Genomic DNA, 25,090 nt, shown 5'->3' with positions numbered 1-25,090 from the left:
AATATTATTATGTCATTCTGTAATGGCTCAATAAAAGTTTAATGCTGTAAGGGAGAGCCTGTTTAATTATGATGGGAGATCCAATAAGGAGCAAGTCTTGGTTGAAACAAAACCCATACGCACCGTGGCCCTCCATGGGCTGAGCTGGTTGATTATCCTCCCTGATTCAGTGAAGATAGGAAGATAGATGTGGCACGTATTGTGTGCCCTTTATCAGCTGCAATGAGTTCCAGCTTTGGGTATGGTATTCTTTTTTTTTAATGCTGCTGTCACCATTTTGTCCCAGCTTTGGTAGAAAGTAAACCTTCATGGTGTTTGTGTTTCCATTTTTGCTAGGTAAGTGAGAAATGGGCTGACATTCAGGAAAAAAATAGGTAACTGTTAACTTCACGTTAACAAAATAAGGTTAAAAACACAACATTTCAACATCAAAAGTGTTCATGGGATGTCAGTCATGTTCCATTACTAGCCTCCATGCAAGGTGGAGGGGAGGGACACATTGGCCCACCATTGCTACATTACTGAGACAGACCAGGACTCTTTCCCTGCACTTGTCTTACCATAATACTAATAGCTAACAATGCATACCTGATAATGTTAGGAAAAAAGACATTTGGAATATAATTTATTAGTCATTGTGCTATTGGATGACACAGTAACTCATAGTAGTTAAGAACCTGGGTTGATGTTCACCTAAACCAGGGGTCCTCAATCACGGTCCTGGAGAGCCGCAGTGGCTGCAGGTTTTTGCTCCAACCCAGTTGCTTAATAAAAAGCACTTATTGCTAAAGTAACACTTCTGCTTCACTTTAGTGACTTTGAGCCCTTATTGCTTAATTTTGTCTTAAACAGCTATTTTAATTGCTCCTTATTATCAATAACATGCAAATGACAAGAGAGAGCAGCATTTCTCCATTTAGCTATTTACATTTACACCTGTATGTATTTATCTGCACTATTGGATTTAATTAAATACTTGGAAGAAAAACGAAGAGAAAAAAGTGAAGGACTGAGAATTACTCGTCCATTTTAGCCTTCAAATCATTTGCATGATAGAAAGGGAAAGAAAATCTAGGATATGAGAATGACCTGACATAGCAGAGTTAATTTAATTTCATAGCTTGTTAGTGCTTTATTGGCAAGAATTGCTTTCTAATTAAGCAACCAGGTCAGAACAAAAACCTGCAGCCACTGCGGCTCTCCAGGACTGGGATTGAGGACCCCTGACCTAAGTCAACAACAATCTGGAGCTTTTCTTTTTGTCCATCTGGGTTTTCTGTAAGTGATCCTTGTTTTTCATTGCACACCCCAAAGATCTGTGCTGTTGCATTAATTTGTGATTGTGGATGTGTGTGTGAGTGTGATGGGATGATAATATTATATCCCTGGTATGGTTTCCTGAAAATGGAATATGTTGGTTCTGATAATAATAAAGATGTACATGTTATGCTAATGCCCAGTTATGAAAGTGTGTTAGTGTTCAACGGTTTGAGTGATAACCACTTCTTGTAGTTGAATGCCTCAAAAGTCACTGACAAAGATTCTTTGTAAATGTTATTGGTTAAGAAGGTTATTTATTGATTGTCTGTGGAAAAGACAATGAAACCTTATTTTGAGTTCCTTAAGGGGAGCATACAAATTTTGGCCAAATGTCCCCTCTGTGTCCTGCGCACTGGCAACTCTAAACTTCCCTAGTCCTGGTAATAGACAAGATGTCCGGTTCAGATGGCTGGTTTCTGTCTTGCCCCGATGTTCTTGAGTAAAGATTTATCATCCTGTAAAAGTAAACACTGGTAGAGAAGGCAAACAGAACATATTAATTATACACAGTGTAAAATGACCAGAAAAAGAGAATGTAAAGGATAGGGACACTCGAAGGTGATCCTCATATAACTGAAAGATGTTACAATTTCTATATTACAAAACCCAACAGCAATTAACCAGACAAGACAACCTTGAAGGTCACTGAGGGTTGTGTTAGTGTTCCCGGTGTTCTCAGAAGGAGGTGTTTTGTCTCGCAGGGCACCCTGAATATCATTGAGATGAGTTGCGGAACATGGCCTGATGGCAACTCTGGTCTGTACTGGGAACTGAGAAGGACAGCTCTGAGGGTAGATAAGGAGACGTTTGTTACAGGAATCTGTGAGCAAGTGACACACCATCTACAGTATGGTCTTTAAGATCCAGGCCTTTAATGACCTCTTGAACACAGCCATCCGCAGTGTGCCTGTCTGTGGAGAGAATGTTGACCTTGTCGATAGGTTTACTTACCTTGGCAGCGACATTCGTATCTCTGGTGATTCTTCCTATGAAGTAAGTAGATAGATTGGGAGAGCATGGGGTGGCTGGAAAGGGGTGTGTGGCGCCCCTGATAGCTATGCAAAAGGATGAAGGTCCAAGTCTTTAGAGTCCTGGGTCATGTTCAAGAGTTAGCAGCTTCATTGGCCTAGTATTATTAATATTTGACTGACACAATTATTCAAGGTGACTAACAACATTTGAGATGCAAATGGTTACATTTATTTTGAGCAAAGGAAGGCGAAGTAACTGACTCATGGTCAAGCTGTGTCTGAAGCAGGATTTGAATCAACAGCCTCAGGGTTAGAAGTACGAGGTACAGGGCTTTAACCTGCCCCCCAAAAAAGAAGCAAACTACAGTATAAATGTTGTTTAAAAAGTACTTAGTTACATAGTACTTCTGATACATTCAGGATGAAGCCAGGCAACACATCTAGAATGATAATATTATTGATATCTGATAGTTTACCGATGATCCTAGCCCTCTACAAGCAACTCCAAGAAAGTAAAAAATTGCAAGTTACAAAACATAAGTATGCAGGATATCATTTTAGACCATTTCAAGGTCAATTATTATTAATATAATTTTTTTTTTATATACCTTTACTAAGGATCCAGTCCTCTGTGGACCCCTATCAGAGGGTGACAAATGACAAGATTTTATAACAATCGAGAATATTTCAATTTTAAACATTTAAATTAAAGTATATAATATTTCATATATCTGACACAGATATTCTTGTTTATTATGTTCTTCTACCTCATAAGGTAAATCATTGCATTTCTCATTATCACCCGGAATTAGGGCGGTATACCGTAATTCAGACTTTTTATTTTGTCTATATGTATCCATTTTTTTCTGTATTGCAGCCCTTTACTCACTTTCCTAGCAAAACTGGAAACGGCAACACCATGAGGACATGGTCTTGTGTCTCACAGAACTTAATAAACCGACTTATACGTATAACCAGTAGTATCCAGTATCCCACAGCACAGGACAACTTGGGTCCCAAGCTCGTTCTGTATTACTGGTTACTGCGAATGTCCAATCCACACAGTCGTTCAAGAAACAGGGAAAAAAAACGAGTAATCGCAGTGAATAAAGCCGTCTCCGTTTTAGGTATTAGGGTTGGAGAAACCGATCCGAGGCAGCAGCTCTGCCAGTTGTAAGTTTGTAAATAATTCACAACTCCGTCCCCGCCTCTCTTTTCTGTCTCCGGCTGTGCGCAGGCAGTCAAACCTCTTTGGCAATCCCGCTCAATCGAGCTCCGCGCTGCCGATAGGCACAAGTGGCTACTCAACACCCTCTCAGAGTCTTGTGATCTCGGACCGACGCCCGTGCCCGTACCCAATCCCTTCCCACGCTTTGGTGCCAACAGCTGTGGGACTGGCTGCACTATACGCGTTGTGAAGCTGTGCCCGCTGTCAGTGAACTCGTGGTTTGATGAATCATGCCTTGCCGTGGAGCCCCAGTGCCATTGATCTCTATTCACATTTCACACTGACACCGAGCGCCTGACAAACAGTGAGAGGGCAGGCGCAGTCGCACGACGAGCGAAGTGGAGCGGATCAGCAGCTGGCTGGGGCTTTAAAAAGGAGCGAGAGAGGGAGGGAGATACGGAGCGACCATCAAAACAGTGTTGTGCAGTTCCAGAAGCGGAGTCTGCGTACGGGATTTACTTTTAGAAGACGGTCTCCGCTGGTCTCCGTTTTCTTTTCGTAGACGAGAAACTGGAAGGCGAACACGGCGCGCTCATGGATCCGTTGCAACGCGCTGTTTGGCTTCTGTGAGGGAAGTACGACTTGGCTAAAGAAGCAGCTGCGGGGGGAAGGAAGCTCCCTTTTTATCAAAGTGAAACCTAAGGAGAAGGCAACGGGGACGCCAAACTTTCTGCTTTTTTAATTTGGGTGACGGGGTGCGGATAAAATCAAGGAGGCTCAGAAGACTGAGCGGCGCAACCCGAATCCAGTGCGATGGCCGGGATTGTACGGAAGTAAGAGAGACGCAGCCAGGCGCCCCCTCCCTACAATTTAAGGAGGCATGTTGTGGCCGCTTCATTGAACTCTCAAGGAGGGGGTGGAAATCGTGCACGGGAGTTTATTTTTTAGGGGGTTCGCCACTTGCTTTGGACCCAGCACCAGGCGACACCCCCATTATTGGATTCTACAGTCTGACGCCCCCGTTGTTTGGATGTAAACAGCACGAATCGGTGGTTTTGCTCACTAGGGGACCTCTTGTCGTTTTGGATAACTTTATTGACAAGTCCTGTGCGACACTAAACTTTTGCCGTGGCGTTACTGATTTTCTTTTTGTCGCAGCCACCAATTCCCGCATTGGTACGGGAACCTTTATAAAAAAAAAAAGAAGAACACAACTGGCACCATAAAAGCCCTGGAAAGGAAATGCCAATCGCCTCCACTTCTCAGCCCACACAAGAGCCCTGCTTCTATTCGCGGTTGCGCCCCGTTTCCGACGCCGTTCCCAAGACGAGCCATGCTTGTGATGAGAGGGGGGTGTCTGGTCCAGAGCAGGCTCAGCTCGGGGGTGGCGGAGGGGTCAGGGGCCACCGGCGGCGGTGGCAGTGGTGCAGGCAGACTGCTGACGGCGTCTACTTCCTCCCTTCCTTCCCATTCCCCTCCTACCACCTCCTCATCTTACCACCATTCGCATCCCCCTCTCCCGGAACCCCCAAGAACTCGGTCCCGATCTCGCTCCGGATTTCTCCAACACGGTATGAACAGCAATACAAGCAACACTACTTCCTTCCAACAACCGCATGGCGGAGGCGGCCACTTTCCGCAGCACAGTCCCGGGTGCGACTCGACAGGTGCCTCCAACCGCGCTGAGGGTCGTTCAATCGGAGGCGATCACCGCTCCACAGCAGGTAAGCCGTTCGCTATGAGTGCATAGTGCTAGTAAAACGAGGAGAGACAGTTTTAACTGGGGGAATGTCTGAAACCGAGACCGGTTGTATATCTCCATATGAAACGTCTCATAACGTGCTTGGGGTCAAGAGAGCCATCCACAACATTTATTTTCCAAACACTGCATTCTGAGTTACCTGATTAAACATTCTGGGTGTGTGTGGGCTCTATCAGACCAGTTTTTTTTTTTTTTATAAATACTTTTCTGATGGAGTAACTGAACCCACAATCGGTACTGTTCTACACAGGAGCTTTGTTTTGTGCCAAAGACAGAGGTCTTTTGAATTTTAGTCTTTTGCTGAAGCTTTTGATGCAAAAAGTAATTGGAGATCTGAAATGAGAAATGCACTTACTGAGCAAATTCTTAGGAATACTGTTCTAGTACTCGGTAGGTCCTCCTTTTCCTCTCAAAACAGCCTCAAGTCTTCCTGGCATGGATTCCTCAAGATGTTGAAAACATTCTTTTTGAGGTTCTGGGCCATATTGACATGATCGTAACATGCAGTTTCTTCGGATTTGTCAGCTGTACATCATGCTGCAATTCTACTGTTCTGTCACATCCCAAAGGCATAATATTGGATTCAGATCCGGTAACTGGGAAGGCCATTGAAGAACACTGAATTCATTGTCATGCTCATGAAATCTGTTTGTGACATGGTGTAATGACATGCAGGAAGTAGCCATTCGAAGATGGGCCAATTGTGACCGCAAAGGGCAGCACATCAAACATTATAAAAATAATAAAATTTCTTCTCTACAAAGTTTGTTGGTTCTATCCAGTTAATTCCTATCTTTTAAAGCCATTGTCTGTCCAGTGTTGGTTAGCCTGTTTGTACCCAATGCAGCCTTAGCACTATGTTCTTGGCTGACTGGAGTGGAACCTGACATGGTCTTCTGCTGTTGTACCCCATTTGCCTCAAGGTTTATCATGTTGTGCAGTCTAAGATAACTTTTTGCTTATCAATGTTGTAAAGAGACTTGTCAAGAAGGTATTTCTGTCAGCAGAACCACTGCTCACTGAAAGCCTTTTGATTATTTTGCACTATTCTGAGTAAACTGTAGAGACTGTTCTGTGTAACAATCCCAGGAGATGAGCAGTTGCAGAAATACCTAAACCAGCCTGGCTGGCACCAGTAGTCATGCCATGATTGAAATCACTAAGACCACATTTGATTCCTATTCTGGTGTTTGATGTGAACATTAACTGAAGCTCCTGACCTGTAACTGCAGTTTTTTTTTTTTGAGGTGCACTGCTACCATGTGATTAGCTGATTGCATGGATAAACGGGCGTACAGTTGTTCTTAGTAGTTTGGCTAGTGAGTCTATATTTTGCCCAATGCCTCTATTTTTTTCTTGTGTATTAGAAATAGAGAGCCTTAGTCAGCCACAGCAGATGTGAAAAGCAAGGATCAATTTATAAGTCAACTCACACCCTGCCAGTAAGCCTGACAATTAGTCACCTATGTAAATATAGGGAGAACATGCAATCTCCCCAAGTATCACACCCCCACCAGTTGGTTGTCCGCTGTATCACTTTACTTACTGCCAGTGGTTCCTCAAATTTGTGGCTTTGCTAGTTGCCTCGGGTCATTAACCTTCCTTGCAGTTTGACTCTTGTCTGCTGACGAAAGTTATAGTGATGAGGTGGTGGGTGAGGGGAGAGGGTTAGGTTTCCAAAATATTTCTCTAGGGTGTTGACCCTTTAGTTGTCTGGTGCTCTTTTTGGCTCTGCAGAGGCTGTAGCTCTATTGCTTTCGGGCACAAAGGTGTGACCTGGCACACCTCTGCCAGATTCTGACTTGTGAGGAAGAAAACAAAAAACACTTCTCACCGTTGTTTACAGAACAGAACAAAATAGTTCAGGGAGATCTCTAACTCCCAAAGAGTGCTGCTCACCTCCTTTTTCCCAAACTTTAGAAAATCTCAGTGTCCAGTTGTGGTTGATTAGTAAATTCAAGGAGTAGAATTTTGCTGCCAGTGCTAAAAAGACATGCGATATTAAGTAAGAAGATCACGTCTGTACATTTTCTAAACCTTCATTTCTTATGCAATCATGGGAACCCCAGAACCTAACCCAGCAGGAAAAAACATCACAAAATGCATCCGTGGTATGTATCTGGATGAGGTATTGGGACAGCTTAGCTATTAGATAAAGGAACAAGCTTGATGGACCGAATGGTTTCCTCTTATTTGTCAATTTTTTGATGTTCTTATATTCTTACATCAACATCTGACTTACTGAGAATTACCAGGTCTGCTTGTCTTTGGTTTGGTATAAACTATACTTTATAGTTTTAAACAATTTTAATAATGCCACCTCTTAATCTCCATTTGCTTAAGATGAAAAGATCCAACTCCTTCAGTCTCTCCTCATAACTCATACCTTCTGTACTCGGCCTGGCACTATGTCTTTTTTTGGTAATATATTAAATGAAAATATAAACAGTACTCCAGGTGAGATGTTATATAATTTAAGCATAGTCTCCTTTGACGTTTACTCAGCACATCAAGATATATAACATCCTATTTGCTTTCTTGATTACTGTATACTATAGATAGTGCTCGGGTCCTAATTTGGGATCCTGTGATGGTTTGTCATGTAGGGGGTGCAGCAACGCACTCTCAGTAGATAGTGATGAGTCCACTATGAGTCTAAGGTCCTTCGTATAAGGTGTATTTTCAAGCTTCAGACCTCCCATTGTGTATTCAAAGCCCACAGTGCACCATTAAAGATATTTTCAAAGCACTAAAGGTATCAGTTAGAATTATTTTGCTGTAGTAATTTGATCATTTTAGGCTTTGTTATCTAAACTAAATTTGCATATTCTCTCTGTACAGACTGACAGGCTTCCAGGGCAAACTAGACTCCATTTTCAGTCACTTCGCATGTGTGTGTGTTACATTAGGAAAGGATACGCAATCTAATTCATTTTATTAGATTGCTTCTCAAGTCTCTGTCTTTTCCTTTAAATATGGTTGTAGTTAAAGTAAATTACACTTTGTGATAGAATTTAATGGAAAAAGTTGCCAAATAAAAGCTTTCTTAAACAGTATCCAATTAAAGGTGATTTTTTTTTTTTTTTATACTGGAACTTTGAAACAGTATTCTTCAGCCATCATGTCTATTTACTATATAATTTTTATTTTCAAAAAGCTGAATGTTACAGCAGCATACTACACAATCAAACACAGGATAGTAACATAACAGATTCGGCGATATACTTGAAAATAAGGGAAAATCAAAAATACATTGGAGGAAAAAAAAAACAAGATTCAACTCCCACCCAAAAAAAAAAAAAGAGAAATAATACACAAATGGGGGGGAAAAAGAACTCAACCTTTTTAAATGTAATAGAACAATTAATAGTATAAGAGAGTTAATTACAGGTCCAGCATGCTTGTTCTGAAATTAATTCTTCCCACGTTTTTTAAGAAAAAGAAAAGTTTTAGACATTTTCCTCAAAAAGAAATTTTTTTGCTGATTTGCCATAATACAGAATATTGCTTCCTATTGAGTTATATAGGTTGGGTTGGAATTCCTTCAGTTAAGCATACGGAATGTGTGTTTGCAGTGTGGAATATGTTACTGCAATCATTTTCTCCCTCCTCATCCGGGAATACACCAAATATACTCTCCTCCCCCTGCAATCTAGGAATACACCAAATATTTTAATGGATTAGGAATGATTGTAACAGCAAGGCTATCTGAGAAGTATGTAAAAATTTTTCTCCAGAATGTTATTTAGCGTATTCCCGAAATAATATATGCTGATTCAAATAGTGATGCTAGAAATAATTGGCAATGCTCGCACATCAAATCTTGCTTTGAGGAATATTTTTAAACAAGATAAATGTGATTGATGAAAGATTTTTAGTTTAATTATGGAATGCATGGCACATAAAGAACTACATTGTATTCGGTGTATGGCCAAGGTCCATTTCTTTTCTGTGACGCTAATTGAAATATTCCCCATCCTGCCGTTCCCTCAGATCTTTGAAGGGTACATTCTTTAAAATATTTTTATATATTCTTGAAATGCTGCATCAAGACTAACCACTATTGCATCTGGGGTAGTTATGGATGTGAGGTGCGGAAAATTACATAGGTTTCTTTTAACAAAATTCCGTATTTGTATATAGGAATAAAAAAATGTGTACCTGGAAAAATGCATTTGGAATGTAATTATTCAGATGATGCAAATATGTTGCCTTTTTTTTCTTAGAAGTATTTTGGATTTGGTTTCTAAGAATTTTTTTCTGGTATTTAATTTCTGAACCCACCTTTTCCATGACATGGGTGTAACATATGAACCAGCTCTAAACTGAACCCCAGTCTGCGGTAGGGTATATTCTGGCACATACAACCTATAGAGCCATCCGTTTAACTAAACTGAGCATCTTTTGTATGTGATGTGTTGTGTTTTGTGCTTTGGGTGAGTAAAAGGTCCACTGGAGGGCATTGTGGACACGATGAGTATGTATTCTACACTGAAAGTGGCTTGATTGGGAATTTAATCTAGCCCTATGGAGATATATTCAACCATTTGCAGTAAATCTGAATATTCAGTGTTTTCCAAGTTGATGATGATGATTACTATTTAAATGAAATGTGTTTTGTTGGGACCTTTTTTGCTTTTGCCTGTCAAAGCCACATATACTCATCTTCACAGTTGGAGGTTTTGCAATGACTTCCGTCGGCTCAACCAAGTTTCCGATTTGATGCTTATCCCATGCCTCGCGTGGGCGACCTCCTCGAGAGACTGGGACCAGCCAAATTCTTGACTACACTTGACATGACAAAGGGGTACTGGCAGGTTCCTTTAGCGAGTCCGAAGGAAAAACGCGTTTAGCACTCCTAGCGGACACTGGCAGTATCGTGTCCTTCCATTCGGGTTACGGGCCTGCGACTTTTCAGCGTCTGGTGGACAAAGTGCTCCGGCCCCATAACTTCGTTCTGTGCTGCCTATCTGGATGGCGTTGTCATCTATTCCAGCACCTGGAAGGAGCACATACAGCAGGTCACAGCAGTATTACGGACATTGGGAGAGGCGGGCTCGCATCAACCCCAAGAAATGTTACTTGGGTTGAGGAAGCCAAATATTTGGGCTACCTAGTGGGCGGGGTACTGTGAGGCCACAGTGTTCCAAGTTGCAAGCCATAATGGCCTGGCCCGTCCAAACCAAGCGGCAAGTCCAATCCTTTTCGGTTTGGCGGGTACTACCGCCGGTTTGTGCCTCGTTCTCGAGAGCGGCGCCCTTGACCGACTTGACAAAGAAAAGAGCTCCTAATACGGTGGTATGGTCTGATTTCGAATCAAATTCCAAATCACTTTTTGGCATCAGGGAAAAATGATGTAATTATCTGTTTTGGCACACCCCCATATCTCAACCTGTTCCTTGCTTTTATTTATATATATATATATATATATATATATATATATATATATATATATATATATATATATATAGTCTCTATATTACAATATATATATATATTATATATATATAATTTTTTTTTTCCCCTCAGCTATGCCTTAAAATATATACCATAAGAAAAAAAAATACAATTTAGAACCTATGTATTTCACTGCACTATTGATAGAAAAGTATACTTTCTCTCTATATGTATTTTTAGGTTTTCTCCCTAGGTAGTTCCTTTTAGAAGCATGTTAAATCTCAGCCTAGCTCTAGCTCGCCAAGAACCACAGTTTTCAGCAAATGATACAAACGGCATACCAAAATACCCTAACACCCCTTTAAAATTGTCACACTTTATACCACAGCTTGTATTAAACACAAATTCCATTAGATTTTCACCATTATATGCACATTTTAGCATACCATTTCTCTGTGAAAATCTGACAGAAAAAGAGAACAACAAAATGAATACTTCATAAGGATTTTTGGATGCTGTTTCTGCCAGAATTCCAGCCATATTTCCCTTTGGACTGGTCTGCACCCAAGTTATTTGGCAACACTTTTCCGTGGCTTTTTTTTTTTTTCCCCTCCATACAGAACAGTCCAAGCTCAGCTGGTAAATGGACTGTTGATAGAGGGGGTTTCTTTAAGACATTCCAGATATTTCTAGTTGGATTTACTCATAAGCTTTGACTGGACCTTTTGAGGTCATTGACTCTTTCATTCTTAAGCCACTCCACTGTCTCTTTGCTGTGTTCTTGGAGGCAATGGCCGGTTAAACTTCCTTCACAATTTCAGCAAGGCTAATGCCCGCTAAGACACACTGAATTAGAGCCACACTTAACTCGTACAAGTTTCACAAATTTGTCAGTTGGTCCAACCAGTGTGAGGAAACAGGGGTATCCAGAGGAAAAACTGGGAATACGGGGAGTACTTGCAAACACCACACAGGCATTGATTGGGCTGAAATTTAAAACCAAGACTCTGGTGACTTGACGCAGCAGCCTGAATAATTATATCATCACCTCAGAATTAATCAGTGCTATAGGTAAGCAATGGTAGATACCAGTTACTATGGTGTATAATTTCTGAAGGTTCATCCAATTTTTCATTTCTTTTTTTTTTTTTCCTCCCCTAGCCTTCTTAATTCTGTTTAAGGTGGCGGGGTGTCCGTTCCTATCTTAACAGCATTGGTCACAAGACAGGAACAAGCACAACCTATTGTAGGGAACGCTTAGGCACACACCCACACTCGCACATATTTTAGTGTTTTAGAGTTTCTGTTTAAACTAACCACATGTCTTTGACATTTGGGAGGAAACCTGAAGTACATGAAAAGGAGACGCATGCAGACATGGGGAGAAATGTGCAAACTACACCTAAAAATGACTGGATGCTGGACATTTTCATTCGGAGGTCACAATGCCTTACTGTGGTTTAAAGGAACAGATTTATTATAATTGTTCAATATTTTATTAATTTGATTTGTTGTTGATGGTTCTTTGATGAACATAATACTAAAATGTAATCATTGTCTTGCGGTTTACTCCTTAAATATCAATTCCCATATCCGAGTATACAAAGTCTAGGGGAGACCACTCCTGATTTTTGAATACATTTAAGTTATGTATGAAGCTCTTCTCCCATCAATCATTCCAAATAACAAAATTACTTTTGTGTCTGTGAGATTGTCTTGAATTGTGGGTCTAGGCAAATAGCAATTCCAGCAGAGATTGGGCTGTGGGGTCCTTGTATTTTCTCTCCATGTACTCTCGTACTCTGATTGAGCTGGTCAGATCACTGTCTTCCTCCTGTGTTGCAAGTGTTTTCAAGTACCGGTTGCATATAAAGCACACAAACGTAGCCCTCTCCACACAGCGCATCTGTAAATTCCTGAAGTGACTTCAGTGCCTTATTCACTGACTCAAGGACCTCTATGTTCTGCCATGTTTGAACCAGGTGCCATGTCTTTCTGTCATCAGAGGGGGCTTGTGACAGAGCCATTGTTGCTCTTGGATGTGCTCAACCATTCTCTGCCTTATCTCCTATCTGGTTGGGCACTCTGTAATCAAATCGTGCTCAGGTAAATTTTAATTTCCTCTCTGCTGTCTTCAGTGCCACCTTCTTTTTGTGGGATAAAAGTCCCATCAGCTTTTTTGCACATCCCTGCAACATGATAAAGATGACCCTCGTATTGAACAGCATTTTCTGAAAATGTCAAAAGCAGGAAGTTGCAAGCCAATCCTGATTTGAAGTGAAATTTACAAAAGCCAAAACATTTGCTAGTTTTATTAACATTGATGTATATAGGCTGTGTGTTGGCTCTAGTTTCTACCGATCCAAATGCTGCATGCTGGGATGCCTACATATTTAAACAGAGGAAATGTCGACTTACTTGTGCCCTTTGCCTATAACATCACATTTTACATAAATAAAATTATCAAGTCTGATTTCAGAAAAATATAGCAACAATCTAGACCTTTGGGGTGGCAGGCAGTAGTGTAGTTCAGGTGAGGGGGGTTGAGGGGGGTGGACCTGCTTATGTCTCATCTTAGCTCAGGAATCCAGTTTGTTAGCAACTCTGGTTTTTGTTTGCCAGTACACTTGAAACATTTTCCTAGATAGCACTCACATAGCACCAATGTTAAGTCGCCCTAAAAGAGTCTGCCAGATGCAGTGAATATAAGTAGTGTAAGGCATAACAGAATGGCAAAGCTTTTTAACTCCACATTACTCTGTGTCACTAGCCAGATTCATTTCTGAAATAAAATGAACACTTACCGATTGGTAAAGTGCAGACTGTGTCCAAAACACAGAAGTCTGGGGCAGTCAATTACTTCAGTAACTTGGATGATCATTTTTCGCATTGTTGGTAGTAAAATACATCTTCACATGAACACCAGCTAGCCAAAGCTAGGACGTCTGTAAAAGGCAAGTCTTTAATTCAAAGTCACAGTCGATGAAGTGAATTGTTCGGCTGGGCTCTGTTGCCCCTTCTTGACCAAAGATCGGTAATGCATGTGGAAAATTTGACGTCTTCCAGCTATTCCCACACCCGTTTACAGCACTGCTCATATGTCTCCAGGATGGTGACTTGGGGAAAAATACATACAGGATGGAATCTGGTATAGTTTTTATCAAGTTTGTTGATAAGGTACACAAAAATCTCTTTTTTTGGACAGTATTTATCGGCACCATGTCTTTACACAGGTAGTGGGTAATGGCCTGTGTTGGTTTTTTTTCTTTTTGATATTGGGACCTGAGCTTGTATGGTGATGTGCATTCAAAACGTTTGAAAATCAATGAGTGCTTTAGAGATGGTTAAGATTTTGCCTTCAGCCTGGCCATGCTGCTTGCACATTTTTCTGAACAGCACTATTCATACTGCCCTTTATGATTGTGTTTCAAATGGTGAAACCGGTTTGTTGTGTTTCATCTCTAAGAAGCCACTCCGCTCGACATGATTTCCAAAATACCTGAGTTTGGCTTTAAATGGGTAGACAATTTACAAAGTACTGCCATACAACAGATTTACTCGCTCATATGTGGACCAAATCTTCTGCTTTTAAGACAGAAGTTTCGGTGTCGGCTATAACCATGCTGTCCCCGCCTTTTCCAATAAATGAGTTGACGGATGCTGAGCTGCTGTTGTGCCTCTTGCGATTATCATGTAATTGTTTGCTAGAAGTGTCGGTAGCATGACAGAGACTCCATCCTTAGCCTTTTCATTTGTAGTTCAGTTACTTGCCTAATTTTAATTGCAGTTATATATTTAATACAGTGATATTTTCACTACAGAAATGACTTATCGTAATTACATAAATATTCAATTAATCGTTCAGCATTAGTTCAGAGGCTTGGTGAGGTGGTTTGAAAATTGGAGCAACTTTACATTTTGTAGATCTAGATAGATAAACTCTTTGATGATGTAACTAAAGTATCTATCACAGTTTTGTTCATTGCAAATTTTTGTAATGGTGAGTGAGTGAGTGACACTTTAACAGTTGTAGCTGAACATAACTGCAACGGTTACCAGTGTTCATAAAACATGTTTTTAACACAATATTACATTATCAAGTGCCTGCAGTTGCTTTCATAGATAGCCAGTTTCAACTCAAGCGATGAAAAGATTCATGTGCTGCTGTTATTTGTTGAATGTGGTGGGGCTGTGGCTAGTTGAAGTTTTGAATTTTTTAAACCTAATTGAGATTTAAAATCTGTGATGAAGTCTCAAATTAAAATTGTTGGCTGCATCCAGACATTATAACTAGTGGATCATTGTTTTAATTTGACGATTAATTGCTTTCAGAGAAATTATCTTTTAGATAATATCCCTTTAGCTGTGAGAATCATTTTTACGTAATGGAGGTACTTGGTGACACTTTATGCTACAGTGACAAAGTGTTTACTGAGCCGTCTTTCATATAATTTTACATACAGTAAGTTAAGTTGCTTTTATTTTTTTACTTTTATGGACATGAGCACCATGTCATCTGTTTTACTTTCAAGGAGCAGGCAAAGTGAGCTGCTGTGGGTGAGGTTCATGCAAGATGCAGTGCAGCTGCAGAGACGAGAAGGGGATGGGAGAAGCCAGAAGCCAGATTGTTGGCATATAATGAGAGCTACTGCTGCATTATGATACAGTAAGAGATGGTATTTGCCTTGTATTGTGATGAATAAATAGAGAATATTAACTTTAGTGAACTGAATAAATAAAAAATAATATTGCACCCTTTTTGTATTGCAGTACTCCGCCATCTAACCCTGCTTACATTTGTTCGTGTTCCTGTTTAGATGTTAGCTGTCAAAACACACACACACACACACACACACACACACAGACAGACATACTCAAGTTGATGTAAACACTCTTAAGTTAAAGTTGAAACACTAAACCTATTTATAGTTGAAGTCCCACAGAATGTTTCTCCGTTTTAAAATAGAGGAGTTCACAAATTCACCAGTGTTTTTCAGTGGGAGATTTTGAAATTTCAAAAATGTGTGCATCTTTCTGTTTTCGTGATTTGTAAATAAGAAATTGAAAATTGACCTTTAGTGACAAATTTTCCTTAAACAACAAGTATGACAATCTACATAATTGGAATCCCATTGGATCCAACTTATTTTGTGCGGGCAGACAGACAAATGTGGTTATTGCAGTAGGTGCTTTTTACATTATTTGTGAATTCACCTAATAAGCAAGTTTGTAAAATGGATGACCCATTCTCCAGCTTTGTTTGTCTTATGCAACAAATACTTTTGAACTATTATTGTTTTTGTAGTCTTGTACATATTTCCTTTAATATTGTAACAGTTAACATTTTCTGATTCCACTTTTATCAGTGGAAAGTTGTGGAGTACTGAAGCCTGTTGTGGTAAAACCAAGCGCAAGGCAACAATCATGGCAGCTCTTGAGGCAGCATTGCTATCTTCTGCTACTGTCCTGTAAGAAAATAAGGGTACAGGGGAAAAATCTTTTAGAGTAGTATCCAACAGAGATTAGAGAAAATGAATGCTACATGTCCTTCCTTTTCTTTCCTTTTGCAATCCATGATATCTGATGATGTTATCCCCTTCTCTTATTCAACAGTGTGTCCTCTGATGGCTAAATAGTCCAATCCTGGAACCACAAATTTTTATTACAGATGGGGCAAATGTGGGTTGTAGTGTCGATGGCAGTCTTCATGGGGTTGTTCCTTCTGTTTTCCTTTTTTCATCTCCGGGCTGGCCTGTTCTCCTCCAGTCTACTTGTTCGAACCATAGTGAGGTTCTACTCATAGGTCTTTCAGGTTGTTTTCCAAACTTTTTCAAGGAAACCTGTCTCTGGTCTTTTTAAATGGTTTCTTCTTCCCAAATGCTGAGTGGTAGCCATGATATAATTGACTGTACAGTACTTGGGACGACAGTTGGTTTTGAGGCATTTGCATTACTTGGATAAGCCACCATAATTGATGTTGGATGATTGTGGGCTCAATACTTCTGCATTTGGCTTTTACAAATAAGTTAATATGAGGTACCCAGTCATGCCAGGGATCTACATCATGGGGGATACTTTACAACTTTTGTTGTTAATTGGTATTGGCCAGAATGGTCTGGATTCTGTTCATGAGATGTACTGCTTGGGGATGAACTGTTTTTAAACCATCGGATATGGGCCTTGAGCCAGTGTTTGTATATGATGCGGCAGATCTCCCTTTCAAGGGTAGTGCTTATTCTGAATGCAGTGAGTACATGATGTGGATGTTTTACAGATGGATGTGTAGGATCTGGGTGGTGGTGGTATGTAAATTTATATATATTTTAATGTGACACACAAGCAGGCGAAATGTCTGCACGGTGTTGAACCTGGACATTTCCTCTTTTCTTTCCACTAAGCCAATGAGCACAGTTTATAATTGTGATCCTGCCTGTTTTCGTGGTTCCCTCTCGTTGCTCCACAGGGCTAGTTTCAACAGAAGCGGCTTTTTCCTGACCAGCCACTGTGCACAGGTGGTGGCCTGTCTTAGTTGTTTGTGTACAGTGAGGCTGTGACAGTTATTGTAATTTTTTAGCATTTCAAACTCTGATCTGTTTATGACAATGAACCAGCACAGCAATTATACCAAAACCCACTGAGTTTTACAGAAGCAAAAAATGTCTGTCTGTCTGTGTCTCTCTTTATCTCTCTATCTATCTATCTTAGGTCTTTAATAGAATATTCAGAAGTCAAACACTGTTGTGTGGGCACGGTAGTAGAGCTCAAGCTTCTTGTGTCAGCCTTGCATAGACCTGGATGTGCCTGGTTGATTTGTGTATTTCAAAACCTTTTAGGTTAAAAACATGGAGCTATTCTTCATTGTCTCATTGTTCTTGTTATTCATCTCCTCATTCATTATTTCCAAGCATATTGCTGTGTAGAGCTCCCTTTAGCAGAACCAGAACTGGATTATCCATCCATCCATCCATCCATCCATCCATCCATCCATCCATTATCCAACCCGCTATATCAGGGGTGGGCAACGTTGGTCCTGAAGAGCCGCAGTGGCTGCAGGTTTTTGTTCCAACCCAACTGCTTAATTAGAAACCAATCTCAGACCTTATTTAATTTGACGGCTTGTTGCCCGGTGCAATGTAAGGTTCTTATATCCTCCAAAAATGATTTGAAGCCTAAAAAGGATCATTTTCAGTGTATTACGTGTTTTATTAAATCAAACAGTGCATGATGAACACACACAGATGTAAATGGAAACAAGCAAGATGGAGAACTGCTTGCTGCTTTGTCATTTACATCTTATTGCTAATAAGGAGCCATTAAAATGCTGAATGCAGCTGTTTAAGATTGAAATAAGAAATTAAGGTTGGGGAACCTTAACAAGCAAGACCACTACAATGAAGTATCAAAATGTCACTTGAACAATGAGTGCTTCATCGGCAATAACTGACTTCTCATTAAGAAACTGGGTTGGAACAAAAACCTGCAGCCACTGCGGCTCTTCAGGACCGACGTTGCCCACCCCTGCGCTATATCTTAAATATAGGGTCACGGGGGGTAGTCTGCTGGAGCCAATCCCAGCCAACACAGGGCGCAAGGCAGGAAACAAATCCCGGGCAGGGCGCTAGCACACCGCAGAGAACTGGATTTCAGGAAACTTATTTTCTCACATTGAAAAGAAATGAGGACAAACAGTAGTGTAGTATAATGACCCTAACTAGTAGCTACTTTCCCTGCCTGTTTGCATATTGTTGTTTATGGAGGAATATTTTGGACAAAATCCACCTTAATAAAAGGTCAAATGTCTGATAGATCTACTACAAATTATTACAAATGTTTGTGATGTACCATCTGTTGGAATGACAATTGCAATACATTTTTATTGCTACATGCATTAAAAATACATTTCACAGATTGTGCACTGCAAATTTTAATGCTCAATAAACTGTGGCCTATGATGACTACTTGACTTTCAACCTTCGGTCTTCGGTAGCACAGCAAGTAAATGAACAAAAGTACAGTGAAATGTGGCATTAATTAGCACCATGAGATGGGAGTATAAATAATTCAAGGTGGTGTGTGTGTGTTTTTTGTTGCTCTTCATTTATTAATTTCATTGACAACACACACAGTATGAAATGAGCCTTAAAATGAAAACTCATTTCCACTTGTGAAAGTTTAGAGTATGGCTTCTAGCGAGTACTGTTTTTTATTTGGTAAATTGTCTTTAGATAGAACATAAACCATTGGCCAACAAGTGTAAGATTTACAACAGACCCTTCAGATGCAGACTTCAGTTGATGAATTCAGATTCTTGAATTAAAATAGATACTTTATTAATCCCAAGGGGAAATTCACATAATCCAGCAGCAGTATACTGATACAAAGAAACAATATTAAATTAAATAGTAATAAAAATGGAAAAAATTAAAATAAAATTAATTAATTAAGTAGCCATTTCAAATGGTAATTCTGCACTTTTTCTTACACTTGTATACCACACATGCAATTTTTAATACGTGCATGAGCCACATGAGTGAAAGGGACCATTTGTAATTTCAGGGCTTATTTCATGGTGCAAGCAGCATCATTGAAATAAATAAATGAAGAAGTAACTGCATCAATACATAAAGAAATAAGCAACAAGTTTTATTTTGTTACATTTCACAGAATTTGTATTTGTGTATTTATTAATCAGAAATAATTCTCCATAATTTACCATGTTTGCATGAATTTTAATCTGGATAGTCTCCTGATACCAAATTGCAGATAACGTAATGGTACTAGCTTTTTATTTTACATGAAGTACCAAACTGACAAGTGATTGCATGTAGACGTATTACTTTGGAAGTGTGAGTAAAAACTAGGTTTGAAAATGCTACTGCACTACAATAACACATCAAAGAAAAATGGCAGAAGTGCTGTCTGGAAATGAGTGTTTCAGTATGTGATTGTTGAAATCAGGCTTATCATTTTAACCAAAAAAAAAGTGCAGAAACACCCATTACGGAGTTTGCTCTAAAACCGATTCCTGCGTGCTTTGGAAGTATGTAACGTCACCAACTAGATGCAAATTGTAACTTTTTAACTTGTAGATGTCCCAATAAATAAGCAGAGGCTTTTCATTCCTCCTTTGATTGCGCTTCTGCAAACATCACTCTTAGCATCTATCCATCCATTTTTTTCCCCCCATGGTGTTGGGTTCACACATATAGGACTGTGGGATGTAGGAGGACTGGTAGCACTAACAACTGCTAGAGCAAGTAAACATTAAGTCAACTTTCAAATGAAGCGACTATTTGGCTTATTTATACCGGTGACTAAATGAACTGCCCGAAATCGTTTATACAACAACTTTAGAGTTTTGATGCTTCAAAGCATAAAAACACATCTCTAGTAATAAGGAAAAATAATTGCAGAGATGCAGTTATAGCAATATAGACAAAATGGTATACTGAAAGCAGATCTACACATACTTGGTTTTGGAGTGAAAAGCAATATTCATGAGTGTAATGTTACAAAGGAATCCCACTCTGTTGGGCCCTTCAGCAAGGCCCTTAACCTGAAATTTGCTCCGGGGCACTGCACAATAGCTGACTCTCTAATTTTCTAATTCTGGATTTGTACACAGACTAAGCGGTACCAAAGTCTAATAACTCGTATGCACATGCTCAAAAAACAGAAGAACAAAGGCTGTTTTCTTGAAGATTTCTTGAATATCGGATTAGTGTGAACCTGACAAGTCTGAAATCGCACAGGAAGCCTTGGAGTTGGGACAAATGTTAAAAAAGGACACTTTAAACAACATGTTGCACTGTAACATTTGAAATTTGAATCAAATTGACTCCTCTGTTAAATTTTACTCTTTGGTAAGTTTTTTTTTTTTTTTTTCAACCAGTTAATAAAGCAAATAATAAATATTTCAATACCAAATGCTAAAAAACGTAACAGAGGTATTCTCTGACTACCATGTTGTTGCAAAAAACACTTTAAAGAGTTTGTTTAAATATAAATATTCTGAATTATTTTGGAATTCACTAATTTAATAGTAGCAGCATCATAATGTTTGCATTCTTATTAAGATGAGAAGATGTGCATGAGGTAAGAGAAATGGGGACGTCCATGATGATATGATTCTTTGATTCCCTGTGCAGAAGTTCCCCCAAAGATTGTAACTGCCTACTCACTACACTAGAAGAATTCATACGTCTGTCATACATTAAATTCAAATCTTTCATTGTGATTTGATACTTCTTGAGTGCCAGTACCAGTTTACTTAAATGATTGCTGGGGAACTACTTGATTGGTAAACTACTATTTTCATGCTGCTGTTGCTAATGATGTGTGTATGTATATAATAATACATATAAATATACAGGGATTTCTGTTTTTGCTATGGTATCGAATAGGCACTGAGTATCATGAAATTTCTTGTTGGTTTTAAATACAATAATTCTGGCATCGTGACATCCCTACGTCTATCTAGCTTTCAGGGCTGACTTCTGCCTTGCTGCCAATACTGTTGAATAGGCTTTGGCACCCTGTAACCTAGAATTGGACTAGTATGGTTTGAGAGAGCTTTATTAAAGGACCTGCCACAATACATGAGTTTTCCAATTGTCAGTCACAGGCTTCATTTATGTAATCTTAACACATCGGAGACAGCTGCAACACACTCCGTGACTGACAGTTGTGCAGTGTGACATAATTAGCAACTCAGTTCAACCAGTTTGTGATTACCACCGACAAAATCTTCTGATGCCATTTTAAGTTGTATTCGTGTGCTCTCTGTGCATGTGAGCTGACAACCAAGGAGCGCTTATTCACAAGTGCAGTCCATACAATGCATCATAGAGGAATGATAAATACAGGTCTTTTGATTCACGCAAAAAGGAGAGGTGCATCTGTCTGACTGTGTTTTATGTTTGATGCTGGAATGGGAAAGGGGGAGAAAAGGGCAGAGATTCTGGCTGAACACACTCTCAGAAATCATATTATTGGTTGTCAGAAAATGGGGTGAGCTTGTGAAACTGTACTGAAAAATCGATCTGGAGATGTATAATTTGACATACCCTGCAATTTCTAGTCATGTAATATGACTTGAACGCCGAGAACAATTGCAGTTGTCACTTTTGACATCCCCTCTGACTAGAAGTTGTGTAATGTGACATCAACTTAAGTTATGCAAATGAATGAGAGAAGGGATGGTCTCGCATTTTAGAGCTGTCTCCTGTCTCGTAACCAATGTTTCTGGAATAGGCTTTGGAACCTTGTTACCCAGAATTGGAGTTGTGGATTTGAAATTTAACTGTATTATGTAGCTAACATTTAGATGAAAAGATCACTTAATTGTTCCCCCTTTTCTACTGCTACTTTTTGAGACATAAAATTTTAATTAACACGTTCAGAAGAACAAATTCATTCTTATATAGATAGTGTTCACACCTTAGCTGTACTTTTCAAGACTGTCAAGCATAGCCTGCCCAGATCTGTCTGAAGAGGTGGCCTCATCTAAAATTGGCCAAACATTTAAATTAAAGGCTGAGTGCACAAGCGTGTCATGTGGGATCCAAGTCGGGAGCACCAGGCCTACTGTTAAGAGTATAATGAACATAGAGCAGAGTATATGTTCAAATCCGCTACTCCCCAGGATTTTGCTTTGCTTTCTTTGTGTCTAAACTGCCTGAATGCCGCAAGCCTGCACTGCCTCTTTGGGCAAACTTGGCTGTAGACGCAAGTATTTTGCTTATGTAACATTGAAAAAAGCAAAAAAGGTAAAACATCTGGCCAGGTTGGCACCAGGATCTTCTGCGTTTGTTGGTCAGACTTAAGTGAAGTAAAGGCGATGGATGGTGGTGAGGGTAATGGGGTTTGCGGTTGCCAGAGCAGTGTAGCTGAGGTAGCCTGGCATGTCTTCCTCTTGGGCCAGTAACAGCACATTCTCTGGCAGGCTCCGGGCTGGCTCTGTAGGCAGCCACGTTTCCCAGGAGAGCCTGGAATGGGGAAGGGGGACAGTGGGGGTGGTCTGTCTATTTAAAAAATAAAAAAATAAATAAAAAGGCAGCAAAGAGTTTGGCTAGCGGTTGCAGCTGGATAGAAACACTACTCCATTTCACATGGGAGCTTTCCAAAGGCTGAGAAGAGTTGTGCTGTTGCTGGGAGTGCAAATTCATGTGACTGAAGGGATGAGGTTTGCTTGTTTAAACTTACACAGTGTAAAATCTACTTGCTTATACACTCACTCTTTTTCTTTTGTGTGGTTCATCTAGAACATTACCATAAATTCAGCACTGCGTATGTTCAATGATGAATTTTCTAATGGATGCACAGTACCTACTAGGCTTTCACAGATGCTGCCACATGTGCATTTAGTGAAATTTTAGCAAAGCATTATTGGTATTTAGGTTAATTGTTTCGAACATTGTTCCCAGCTAACATTTTAACAAAGTATGTTTAGGTAGCCCATTAGTAGTTATTTCAATGAGACATTATCATAAAGTCCTCTTCAGGAATTATCAATTGGTAAACCATTTTTTACAATCTGTTCAATACAGTATCCCACACTTAGTAGTTGTTTGTGTTAGTTTTACACCCAGGTTCTGCATTCCTCCATATTCCACAGCCACTTTTTTACCTGATGGCTTTCAGAGTAGGGTTTGACTCTGAATTTGATTTCAGTGGGTTTGATAATGTAATGTTATACTTTTTCCTAGAAAAGCTGCCTGTTTTTTCAGCAGCAAGCAGTCTTTAGTTGATATAGCACCATTTAGAAGTAACATCGGCACTGGGTGCCAAAATTGAGCTTTAGGCACTAGGTCCATTAAGTACATTTTATAACACCGGACTAAACACTTTTGGGTGCATCTTATAGATTTTGGTCTGTTGATCACAAAAATCACCTTTACATTTTCCCATCATGTACCATTTTGTTGCAATTGCCTGTTTTTATGGTTTTCTCTCAAAAGTATATGTATACGGTGCAACAACTACATCTGGAGCATCTGTGGGGATCTAATGCGTATAAACTCAATGTGGATATTTTAATTAAATAGGATGAGCCATAGAGCATTACACGGAAAGTTTACTCGCTAAATTCACAATTTAATGTTTTTGCTTGGAGCTTCTGTTCTCTTTTTCATAGCTGTGTGGGCTTCTTGTTATGCGGGAGATGAGTGTGTCGGTTGATACTGAGCCCAGAGCTGTGAGCAGCTGTGGGCAAGGCTTAGTGGCCCTCATTGGCCTGGCATAACTTTTGAAAAGCAGCTACTACAGTGTGTGTGTTTTGGTTATCATTGATCTGTCTTTTGCCGCTAATGGATGGGTTATGGGGTTTGAATAAATTTCACAGAATACCTTACAATGGACTGGCACCCTGTCCAGGGATTGCTCCTCTCTTGTGCTCAATGCTTGCTGGGATAGGTCCCCATTTCCCTGTGACCCTCTGGATAAGCGGGTTTGAAAAATGCATCTTGCCTCTGTGATATCAGAAGATTCAGAAATGATGATGATGTTTGTCATGAACAGCTGAAAACACCCTGATGTCGAGGTGTTGATTGAATGTTGACCCTTTGCACTACATACTATACATTTCTCAGCATTTTTAACTTATTATACAGTCCTACTTGGTACTTGAAGCTTGGCTTTCAGTTTGAAATTATAAAACTTGCCCTCCTGTTTTACACACAGCTCATCCATATGACAAAAGGCAAAATCAAACCTGTTTGATTTCATCGGGGTGAGTTGTGAACGAGTAGGAGTGAGTCGCTTGGTATGTCTGACTATGTGACTGGCCTTCATGGAAGTTCGAAGCCAACTGACTCTTGATTTGCTAAGATTATGTAAATGAAGGATACAAATGAAAATCATGGCAAAGTTAGCAAAAATTACAAGGCCTTAATCGCGAAGTACAGCCTATGACCAAACTACTGGAGTCTGGTTAAGTCCTTGATAGCAATGGTGTTCTGACGTTTGTCCCTTTATCCATAACCATACAAAATTGTTGATTCTCCTGCAAGCCCTAGGTGGGCAGTGTTACTTTTGGTCTTTGAGCAGTTGCAACTCTGTTCTTGAGGAAAGCATCTGCTTAGTTCCTCATTAATATAATTAACTAATTAAACTTTAACTTGTGTTTTATTTATTTATTTATTTATTTATTTATATATATATATATATATATATATATATATATATATATATATATATATATATATATATATATATATATATATATATATATATATATATATATAACACACACATACATATATATTCATGGCCAAAATTATCGGCACCCCTGGAATTTTCACAGAAAATGCACCATTTCTCCCAGAAAATTGTTGTAATTACAAATGTTTTGGTATACACATGTTTATTTCCTTTATGTGCATTGGAACAGAGAAAAAAAAAGCTGAATCTGACATTTCACACAAAACTCAAAAACCGGGCTGGACAAAATTATTGGCACCCTCAACTTAATAT

The 25,090-nt window shown here is 39.6% G+C and overlaps 1 protein-coding gene across 2 annotated transcripts in view; it reads left to right on the top strand.

Moving 5' to 3' along the window:
- The first annotated feature begins 3,767 nt into the window (after positions 1-3,767).
- The window catches only part of LOC120532363 (E3 ubiquitin-protein ligase RNF38-like), a 236,923-nt gene continuing 215,600 nt past the window's right edge, over positions 3,768-25,090 (top strand). Inside the window, exon 1 of one of the 2 annotated variants that reach the window (XM_039758287.1) lies at positions 3,768-5,183. In XM_039758287.1, coding sequence (XP_039614221.1) covers positions 5,076-5,183 — 108 coding nt within the window. In that variant the 5' untranslated portion in view covers positions 3,768-5,075. The remainder of the gene's footprint in view (positions 5,184-25,090) is intronic. The other variant, XM_039758286.1, reaches the window with a different exon arrangement.

The sequence above is a fragment of the Polypterus senegalus genome, chromosome 7 (genome assembly GCF_016835505.1).
Source record: "Polypterus senegalus isolate Bchr_013 chromosome 7, ASM1683550v1, whole genome shotgun sequence".
Taxonomy (NCBI): domain Eukaryota; kingdom Metazoa; phylum Chordata; class Cladistia; order Polypteriformes; family Polypteridae; genus Polypterus; species Polypterus senegalus.
This window is presented reverse-complemented; position numbering and strand designations above follow the sequence as displayed.